The sequence below is a fragment of the Convolutriloba macropyga genome, unplaced genomic scaffold (assembly GCF_964194025.1).
Source record: "Convolutriloba macropyga unplaced genomic scaffold, txConMacr16.3 SCAFFOLD_6492, whole genome shotgun sequence".
NCBI classification, from domain to species: Eukaryota; Metazoa; Xenacoelomorpha; order Acoela; family Convolutidae; genus Convolutriloba; species Convolutriloba macropyga.
Window position 1 is genome coordinate 1 of NW_027452621.1, and position 11,175 is coordinate 11,175.

General features: G+C 38.2%; 1 protein-coding gene across 3 annotated transcripts; it reads left to right on the forward strand.

The window, feature by feature from the left end:
• Window positions 1-388: 388 nt before the first annotated feature.
• On the forward strand, window positions 389-10,402 carry LOC142357661 (plexin-2-like). 3 transcript variants are annotated; one of them, XM_075409215.1, is made up of 3 exons: window positions 389-982; window positions 2,463-4,049; window positions 7,269-10,402. In XM_075409215.1, exons 2-3 carry the CDS (start codon window positions 3,475-3,477, stop codon window positions 10,216-10,218), a joined length of 3,525 nt encoding a protein of 1,174 aa, XP_075265330.1. In that variant the 5' UTR covers window positions 389-982; window positions 2,463-3,474; the 3' UTR covers window positions 10,219-10,402. The 3 variants fall into 3 exon arrangements, with proteins under 3 accessions (XP_075265330.1, XP_075265332.1, XP_075265331.1); XM_075409217.1 differs by lacking the exon at window positions 389-982 and adding an exon at window positions 1,293-1,640; XM_075409216.1 differs by lacking the exon at window positions 389-982 and adding an exon at window positions 1,666-2,265.
• The last annotated feature ends 773 nt before the right edge of the window (window positions 10,403-11,175 follow it).

Below are 11,175 nucleotides of genomic sequence, written 5' to 3' on the forward strand. Positions count from 1 at the left end.
TATTGATTTAGGTTTAATTTACTGTTCGTGTTATTGATACATGGATAATATTTCTTCCTTTTTATAAGTTCTATCACTGCTTCACTGCTCTTTCTTCGCTACTTTCTTTTCTTTCAATCTCATTCTCTTTCTCCCTCTTTATATGGCCCAAATTTTTTATTGAAAATCAGCTCTTTGATACGACCACTCTTTTAAACCAGCCTGATAACAACACCCCAACTTATGTTCTGCTCCAATCACCACACAATTACTCCCCAACCAATAACCCCAACCCCCCCCCCCCCGGCCTTCCTCCACCACAGGGTCCCAAAGACTTGTCCACTTTTTTACTGCTTACTGCCCAACCATTGACCGAACTACATACCCCCCCCCCCGATGGGTCTCGAAGAGGTGTCCACTCTTTTTACGGCCATCCAGCTCCACTTACCTTTCCCAGTTTTTGGGGGACAACCTTGAGGTGCTTTTAGTTGTTCCCAATTTTAATCAGCGCTCTTGTGCCGTTCTTTGAAGATCTCCATTTAATATGCGATACCACGGACACCCCAGCTCCCATTTCGCTCCCATATTCCTGCTTTTCATTTTTTTCATTCACTCCCTTCTCTGGATCAGCTCACATTTTGATACATCACAATGCAAAATATCACGCTCTATTCAGTTCAAAGAAAAGCTTGTTTTTCAGTGCAATTTAACTGCAAAACAAATTGTTTGCAAATGATTATTGACTAGATATGATTAACAGTTTGCAAACTGTTTTCCATTGTTTAAAAGCTAGCATGTTTTCTAAAGCGCAGTTCGAGTGTTCCCCTTCTGTTAGCTAATTTTCACGTTTATTTTTCCCATTCTTTGTTTACTATCGTTTTACTATTTAAAATCTGATTTTTTGTTAGTAAGTTGTGCTATTTTCTTCTCAAAAAACTAGCGAAGATGTTTAAAATTAAAACATGGTTACCATGAATGGTTGCCTTTCAATATTTGTTCACAGGTAGGTTGGGCTTTTGTTTATTTAATCAGCAATTTGTAAAAAGTTGGAAGTGTTATTTGGTGTCTCGTATAACTCAATTTAAACAAAACAAATTTTTGATCACACAACTGACTAGAAATCTCCTAAGAAGCAATCCATTAGTTCCTGTTGCCTCCTTTTGTTTACCTCGCTTGTTTTGTTTGCTTTTCCCCGATATTTCCTCTTTTCCTACCCTGCGGTTACGGGTTTCGAGTAGTGAGATGGGGCGCACGGGTTGAGGCGCGGGAGGTGGGGGGGGGGGGGGTAAAAGTGAACATAATAGGCCACTCAGCCATTTTCCATTTGCCCTAGTGAATTCTATAGCCCACTATAGTGCCTCCACCACCATCACATCACTATTGACAACATAGCCACTCTTTCATAATTTCAAGGCTTGTATTTCATAAAATTGACAGGCGTATATATCTCTCTCCACAATTCGCTCACAACGAGTTCAAGTTTATGTGAATTTGTAAAACCATAAAACGTGCTTGGTTAATTTGGCCTTCTATAACTGTCCCCGTCAAATCGAAAGGGTGTTTTGTTTTTCCTTCACCCCGTGCACTTGATTTGTTTATGACAGTTTTATATTAAGGACAAAATACCTATCATAGGGAATCGTTTTAGAAGTGAAACATTGGTAAGTAAGCAGGCTTTGCGGCTTTTGTTTTCAAAATGACGTTGAACAATCGCACGCTCTTATAGATCTATATCTGTTTATGTTTATATTCCCATTATACAATAATAAATAGCAACATTCCCTCCCCTTGTTCTTTGACAGGCTGTCAAAACGTGCCCTGTTTTCTGACTACGGCCAATTTGTCTCCGGGGATCAATAATTGTAGCTTTTTAATTCCGGTTTCAGAACGCGTGGCTGCCAGCTACTTTTGCCATACCTTGATAAATTCTGCGTTTTTCTACTCAACGCTGTTTACAATGTCTTAATTTCTTACTCCTCAACACCGACCCACTATATACCTATCTTTGAAAAGGACATAAATAGTATAGCGGTGTGGTTATTACTTCCAAAATTTTGAGGAAAAATGCGTATATTACTGCTCCTACTCCCACTGAAATTACAACACAACCTATTCTTTTCAAAGTGAATTAGAACCAGCAGCTTTCCAGACTATCCCTCGCCTCCTATTACCAAATTATAACTCAAAACTTCTATCCCCTTAAATTTAACATAAACAAACAAATAAGCTAGTTAGGGTAGACAAAACAACTACACTTTGAGTGTCATTTTTGCTAACGTTTCTTGTGTAAATATTTTGAATTTTTCAATTGTCCACTTACCCGGTAAAATTTCAAAATTGAGGCGGATCACAGTTTCAAACTAGCATTTTGTTATCCCCATTTTTTGGTTAATCTTGTTATTACAATTTTGTTTTGAAAATGCCTTTCCTTAAACCATATTAAAGAAGAATAAATAAATCACTCCCCCTTTTGACTGTTTCAGGGGAAAAGGAGGGAAGCATGAAGGAAGAAAAAAGAACAACAAGAACAACAAACAGTCTTTTGCTCTCCCGTGATGCGTGAAGGAATAAAAACCATTTTAAGATCTCGCATTATTTATGTCTAATGTTTGCATGTTACACCTTTTATCTTGTGTAGGAAACAAAAAGCGTAGCTGATGTTGACATTAGAACACTTTTGAACTTTCTCTCAAGTTATAAATGAAAACCTATGATTAATATTTACATTTTACGACCACCATTTTCGTTATCAATTTGAATATTATCTCTTGCTATGACCAACAGACCCTATCTTAGCGCACATTCTTTTTCAGCCAAACTGTCACTTTGAATATCGCGTTTCAACTTTTATTTCAAGTTCTATATCTTCTGAGGCTGAAATGGTAAATATTTGCGACCACAGAAAAACGAGAAATAGATTTTACGCAGATGGGCTAATTAAAAGAGAGCCTTAAAATTCAATTGAAGTTTCGATCGCCTGACCAACTAGATCCCAATTCTCATTTGCGTGTTTATAGAGCCCGAAAGCTTGTTTACTAGGGATAAACAGGGCGTTTTATGGAGGCCTGAAAGCGTACAGGCCTACAGCCTTGTCTTTGTTAATTGTTACAATCCGACTTGGGAAGCTAATCTTTCATTTTACAGTCAGTTTCTGTCTGCTTTATGAGGTCCTGCCCCGGGCTATCGATTTCAACTTGCACGGCGTCCAAATTTATGATCTGAATTAATTGGCTGAACAAATTTACCAGTTGCGAAATCCAAACTATTCTGACGTAAGTGGATCAAGTATTTGAAGGGCGAAATTTGTTGATAAATAAAAATGAAGTTGCCTTCAAAACCCGTGGATTAAGCTCAGCCTTCACTCTGCTGTTATTTATGGGGTCAAATTAACGACCGAAAACGGGGCCACCTCTGCAACAAAGGACCGAACCGCCACGCAATTGATATTGTATACCTTTCCGCTAACTATCAGCTGTAAATTCAAACTAAAAAAAAATGTTGATCACAAGATTATTCACAGTTTGTCCGATACTGCTTCTTAATTTCTTTCACAGCACAGTTTATTCAAAGAGTCTATTCTTTTACGCCGACTCTATAGTCGCAACTTTAAGTTGTACAAAACTCAAGTTATTTTCGATTGGGGGGAACCTTCTATCCGACCAAAATTTTCAGTCATGCGATTCCACTTCCAATGACCCTCAGCTGATATCATTCTACCGCAACACTTTCTACCATTATTCGTCAGCCAATGGCATCATCGCGTCAATATCGTCCAATGAAAATGCAGAATTTGCGGTAAACTTGCTGGCCAATAAGAGTTTAACAATCAGTTCTGAACATATTACAGGCGTGTCGTTGACAGACAATTTTGTGTATCACGCGTTTGAAGGTCAAGACGTGTTGTTGGAAGCACGTGATTTCCTTTTGGGCTTAGAAGGGAAAATGAGGATATCGGGGGTGCTGGAGTACAGGACAATCGGGCATTTCTACGAGTACCCTTTCTTTTACATGGTCGTATCCATGAAGGTCCAGAGTTCTGGAATCACCAAACACCAGTCCTCCTTAATCAGGTTTGGCCGCTCCACAATACTGCACTGTTGCAAGGGGGGGGGGTGGGGGTTAAAGTCACAGTAATCTGTTGTTGAGTCATGACTACTCAATTTCGTATTCGTAATAATCATTTTCTGATCAAGTCATCTTTACTAAAAAAAAAATCTAAGCTATGTCATAAAATTAAACTCAAAACTATTTCAAACATAAAAATTTGAAGAGAGCGCATTTAGAGATGGAGCACTGAATATTATAAAGTTTTGAAATTTTTAATCATTTTGCTGTTCTCCGGCTGAGGTGCCGGACCAAAAGTAGTCATGTCCAGACCGTCACAGACGGAACATGTTTATGTGCAGACCGTCCCAGACAGAAAAGCTCTATGTCCAAACTTTCGCGCGTTCAAACCTTTTTTTGTGCTCTAAGTGCGTTCAAAAGTGATTATGTCAAGACTTTCGAGCATTCATGACCAGACTTCGTGTGTTCAAAAAATTTCGTGTATTCAAATTTTTTGTAAGTTCATTGTTCGTCCAAAGGTGAGTATGTCCAGACTTTCGTGCGTTTACTAGGCTTTCGTACATTTAAAATTGCGTGTTCTTGTCCAGACTTTGTACGTTCAATAAGTTTTATGCATTATTCGTGCGCTCAAGAGCACATTTGTTCAGACTTTCGGGCGTTCAAAATTTTTTTTGTGTAACCAGATTTTTGAGCGCTCACTAGACTTTCGTGCGTTCAGAAGCACACATATGCTGAACTTTGTGCAGTCCAAACTTTTTCGCGTCCTCGTGCGTTCAAAAGTGAGTATGTCTTCACTTTCACGCGTTCACTAGGCCTTCGTACATTTATTTTTTTTGTTTATTATTTGTGCGTTAAAAAGCACGTCTCTACAGAGTTTCCTGAGTTCAAAATTTTTGAGTTCTTCGTATGTACAAATATAATTATGTCCAGTCATATGTGCGTTTTTGTCTAGAACTCTTTCCATACTTGATCAAATCGTTTGTACGCAATGTTTATAATGTTTTCATTTCAAGTATAGATATATTACTGTGATGGTTGTGCTGTAGGACCTTAAAAGTTGGCACAAACGTGTATAATAAAAATTTAGTGATGAAGATATTGATTCAAAAACTTCCAATTCATAGAGTTATTAAAGCTTATTTTTGTCCCTTCAGCAGTGTTATATAGTTCCAGGAGCAAAACGGTCCAGAACAGGGCAAAAAGTTGGATAATTTTTTTCTCAGTTTAACGTTTTGCAAGTTTTGAAATCAAGCGAGTTGATATTTGTTTAATTAGAAAACTTTCACATTGGTGAGCACTGTAATAAGAGTGCTGATGCAACCATGAACTCAAAGATTTTTGCGATTTTTGTTTCAATTCGAGAAATTGTCATTTGCTCGGGGGTCACTATGTTCAGGTTTCTGTTTGTTCAAATGTGTCCATCTCCAGACTTTGTGCGTTCAATGTTACTTATGTCAGACTTTCGTGCGTTAATTCATGCTTCTAGATCCTGTAGTTTTGATGGCACGACGCCCTTTTTTGTGTTCATTTTAGTCTGGACATATCGACTTCAACCTTGGTTAGGTGTTGTGTACCTGAGTTAGGTGTTGGGACCTCAACTTGAATTAGGTGTTGTGCACCAAAAAATCTGATTCTATTGAGAAAAAATAACCCGACAAGGATAAATGTTAACGTAAAAAACCAAATACTGCTGAAAACAACCCAAAAATTGAAGATTAATTTTTTTGCATGATTGAAACTGAAAAATTGCGGTAGTTTCGTTTGACTTTTTCAACTTTTGAGAGGGGCTATAGTTTTTCAATTGTTAAAATTTAACCTTCTTCCATTGCCTCAAAAACTGTTTTTCTTTATTTAGCTGGTTGTGCAAAATTTAAAATAAAAAGTATTTTTGTCCTATGAAAAAATACTCAAACACGAAAAACTACGTCTATATTGTCTCTCTTCTTAAGAGGAAACCAATTTAAAGTCATGTTTTTTTGTTGTGATAAACATGACCATATATTTTCAGTTGTACTCATTGCCCTTTATATTATGTTTCAATTATGAATTATGATACTTTTTTTAAAAAAAATATGTCATTTGTGATATAACAGGACATTGTTTTGATACAGATTCTTGTCAACAAGCGCTTTTACAAAATTTCTAGTCTTTAAGCTTTTCTCCGAAGAAAAGGCCTGTACTACGATTGATCTTTTCATTGTCACACTTTGTTTTCATTGTATGCTGTAAAACATCATTAATTTAACTTTCTGAGTCACGCTCAGAAAAAAGCAAGGTTTTTGCTTACTTTTTACTTTTAAAAAAATATATTTAGAGATACTTTACCGTTGTTTTGGAAGTTTAGGAAATTTTTAAGGAAGAGGGATTTATTTGGCAGTTTTCTTTGACAACGCTGAAAACAAAAAATAATCCTGGGAGCTATATAGTAAGTGAAAATCTCCGTACTTTATATATCAAGTTTATTTTGTGCTGCCCAAGAGCAAAAATTTAGTTGGCGCAGTAATCCCAGAAACAATTTTTAAGACACCTTTGGCGTCCATAAAAATAATGTAGGAACCTGACTCATTCAGGTACTTGGGAGAAATTATAGACAGTAGTTTTGATTTTCCCACAGACTAACGAAAAAATATTAAATAGCTCAATTAACAAACGTAACTTATGTAGTTAAAGTAAACTTCATTTTGGGCTGAAGAAATTTTTTTTTTCGTTTCATTGCTTTCATATCTTGCTCCCCGTCGCATCCCGATGAAATTTTCCAAACAAAGCGTACAAAGAGAGTCTTGATCAGCCTTGCTAAGATCAATGCTTTGAAAGTCCACTTTACCTGCTGAAGGAGACACCATAAATTCGCCCATTTGAGCAAATTTGCTCAATTGCGTAGGCGAAATCAACTTTGCACATTAACACTTTGGTTGCTTTTTACCCTTAATCCCTAAATTCACATAGATTACCACTGAAAAAATTTTTATGGTAATATAGATTGTTTATGGCAACACGGTTTGTAAAAATCGATCAATTTTAACTAATTTTAACGTCTGTTTCGTCACGGTGAATCAATACTTTAAATCCTGATTTTATTTTTTTTTAATTAGCTGACAGATTTTGACATTGACGGTACTATGCTTTTACTTTTGCGTTTTTTAGACAACTAACAGTTGTTAATACTAAGAGCTTCAAGATTGTTCACAAAAAACCGGATCCACCCAATTTCTTTCCCATTTCAGATTCCAGCCTTCACTACAGAAACCATTTGATGACACCATTCACATGGAGCTCCAATGTAAACCAATCAGCTCCTCACACTCCGATGACGTCATTGTTCGCGCCATCTCTGTGACGTCATCGATGCGAACCTTCAACTACATGGTTTCTGCAGCAAGTTCAGAGTCCACAACTTTGTGCCAGCTCTCACTAGCCGACATTAATGAATACCTGAACAAAAGTGTGGAAAACTGTCGTAAGGGAAGGAGTGATGACGCAATTATATCCAGGCACCTGTCAATTGGAGCCCAGAACCCTCCGTCACAAAGTCGCAGGTGCTCACTTTACGATTTGGGCAAACCTTTATATCTTCCCGCGATCCCCCCTGAGTCGAGATCTTCGATTCCGTTCTCGGTGACAACGCTAAAAAGTACGAGTTTCCAGGAAAAGGAAATATTTGTTGGACTGAAAAGCAACTTCGAAGTGATTGCGTTTCTGTCTGATCCAGTTTACAGGAAACTATCCAGCCAGCAACTCACACCATTTGATAATCAGTTTCTAGTTAGTACTTCGCGGATTATAACCAGCAAAAGTTCTGGTGATGGTATTTCAACGTTCCCGTTAGTCGACTGTGAATCGCTCAGAAGCTGTTCCAGTTGTCTTGAAGAAGGAGCTAATTTGTGTTCATGGTGCTTATTGAAAGGAACTTGTGAACTAACTTCGAAATGCCCAGCTGAAGATTTACCATTACGAGCTACTCAAATCACAAACAACTACAGTAAACAAAATTGCCCTAACGTACAAAGCTTTAGCCCTTCAACAATCGCAACCGGAACTTCAAATCTGATTAGTTTTACGGTTCGCAATTTGCCACATTCGGACAAAATGACCGGACCTGGGGTCAGCTGTGGTCTACCAGACACTGAATTTTCCCAGAAAATGGAAATTTCCACGATATCTTTTCAAATCAGCCGAGATGGGGAGACCTCAGTGAAATGCATTGTATCTGTGCCCAAGTTAAACGAGGTCGATTCGATTCCGATTGATCTTTTTTACGGCTCAACGAGTGTGGTGTTGGCCAGTTTTGAGATCCCTATTGACCAGTGTAGTCGGTACTCCGAAACCAGTTGTTCACAATGTATAATGAACGAGTTCGGATGCCAATGGTGTCCCAAAACCGAAAGGTGTTCCGTTATTAGAAACTCAACATCTGACAATGATTTCTCATCTCAAATGCAATGTGCCTTATCTCCGATAAAACAGACAAATCACTGTCCTGCAATCTTAGAAATTGATTCTGACAAAACAGAGTATGAAGTCAAAGAAGAAGTCCGGCTAGTTTTGATAGCCAAAAACATCGTCAAAGGTATTCCAATCAACTGCCGGTTCCAGCTCCGAAACTGGATATTCTTAGTTCCAGGGTTTGTGGTTGACGACTCAACAATTTACTGCGACCCACCGCAATTGCGCTTCGACGAAACGTCTATGAACGGAATCACGTCTTACAAAGTAGATATTAGACAGAATATGAGTTTGTTTGAAAATCCGAACAGGTTGACAATTTCTTTGTATGATTGTCGACAAATGGCGACCACGTGCAGCAGTTGCACTTCATTGTTCACGCGGTACAACTGTGCCTGGTGTCACACATCGTTAACTTGTTCACAATCTGTCGATTGCCCTCTCGAATGGTCTACCTCGGAACAGACCCAATGCCGGGAACCCCCCGTCATATCCGAGTTCGAACCCTCTTCGGGTCCGGTGGCGGGTGGAACCGAACTTCGCATATTCGGCAAAAACTTTGGCTCTAACTCAGACTACATTAAAAATATCACAATAGGGCCTGTAACGTGCAAGTTGAAAGCAATTTATTTAATAAGCAACAACCTGGATTCGATTATTTGCGAAACAAGCAAAGCTTCAGGTCGCTTCGCTGATCGGATTAAAATTGAGGTTCGCAACAGTATGAAGGGAGCATCGGACAAGTTTTTCGAATTCAAAACGCCCCAAATCCAACATTTCCACCCCATAATTGGTCCCAAAAGCGGAGGCACGCTGGTTGAAGTTGTGGGAACCAATCTTGACATTGGAACAGACCACTTCATCAATTTTGAAACCACCCTGGTTCAGATTCACGAACTGACCCCTTATTTTCTGTCATTTTACTCGCCCGAATTGTCCGTGAACGAATCGTGGGTGGATTTACAAATAGATAGCGGAATTTACCCAATTGGAAAGTTCCACTACCGCCCCGATCCAATAGTAACTACTTACTTCCCGAATTTTTCCATAAGCGCGGGAGGAATTAACATTACATTCGTTGGCGAAAATTTTAACGTTATTTTACGGGCAAGAATTACTATTCACGTGCAACGGAGAAGTTCTTCAACCTGGTTTGTTTATGGCAATGATTGTTCACATATTGAAGAAAATAAAGTTATTTGCCCAACACCGGCCATGGAGGAAATTTTCCCCCATGTTAATGCCAAAATTGGGTTAAAACTGGACGGCTTTGAGTACCTGGAAAACGCAAAAGAATTTTTTATCATTCCAACTCCAACATTCCAAACGTTTGAACAAATTTACCTCATTAAAGAAAACAGTGTAATTAAGTTTTACGGATATAATTTGAGTCAAAATTTACAAAAAAGTGATTTTAAAATTTACCTGGACAAAACCAAAGTTTGCTCGTCTGTATTAATAAACAGTAATGAAAATTATGTCCAGTGTGAAATAAAAGCGAGCAGTTCAGACCAGCTGAAAGCCTCAAAGCCTTTATTAGTTCAGATTCAGGTTGGGTCAAATGTCGTGTACAGTTTGGGTTACGTTCGGTTGTCACGTGACACGACAGGTATTCCGGTAATGGTGCTTTTTGGAGTAACAATATCAGCCCTCTGTTTTCTGGCAACTGTTGCTATTTTATGGTACGCCTGGAAAGCTTGTCGCGTCCAAGAACTTTACATTATCAAGTGAACCTCATCCCAGTTAACGTCTCAACGAGTCGTTGTTCAGTTTCAACAAAACTTGTCAAACTTCTAGAAGAAAGATGCTTTGATTTTTGTAAGCAGCTTATCATAAATGTTTCTAATTGTTTTAATTGTGTAAATTAGTAGAAAGCGTTTACATTCTCGCAGATAATGCTGAAAATGACTACCGAGCTGTTTTTTTGAATGACCAGTTATAAGAGACCAAGAAAAGTTTGAGCATTCACGTCTATATTCTTCTACAATCTCCCGGGTCGAGGTGTCACCGCCATTCAACGCAAAATTATGTAAGATAAGCGGTTAATGCGGAAATTTTTGTAAGATAAGCGGTGAATGTGGTAAAATTACATAAATCAGGCGGTGAATGCGGTGAAAAAAACTTTATCGCCTGGTAGCGCTGAAATTACATAATTTCACCGCTGAATTTAGCGGTGAAATTACATAAACTCACCGCTTCGAAAAAAGTGTCCAAATTATGTAAGATAAGCGGTGAATGCGGTGAAATTACATAAATTCACCGCTCAACTTAGTGGTGAACTTACATAAATTCACCGCTTAGAAAAAATTGTTAAAGATGTTTGAGATGAGCAAGGAATGCGGTGAACTTAGTGGTGAGTGTGGGAGGAATTGTTAGATTTGCCTTCCCACTAAAACTACCCCTTAATCTTACATCTTTTTGACACTTTTTTCTAAGCGGTGAGTTTATGTAATTTCACCACTAGAGTAAGCGGTGAACTTACAAAAATTAACCACATTTCACCGCTAAAATATGTAATTTCACCGCTAAATATTGCAAATCTCACAAAAATTCACCTCGCATGTTTTGCAGAAAGTAGAGTGAATTTGATTTATTTTAAAACAAAAAATTTTTGCAGTTAGTGCGAGATGGCGCAGTGGAAGAAGAAGTGGACGACATAAAGGAGGTGAGAGGTTCGGACCCTTGTAA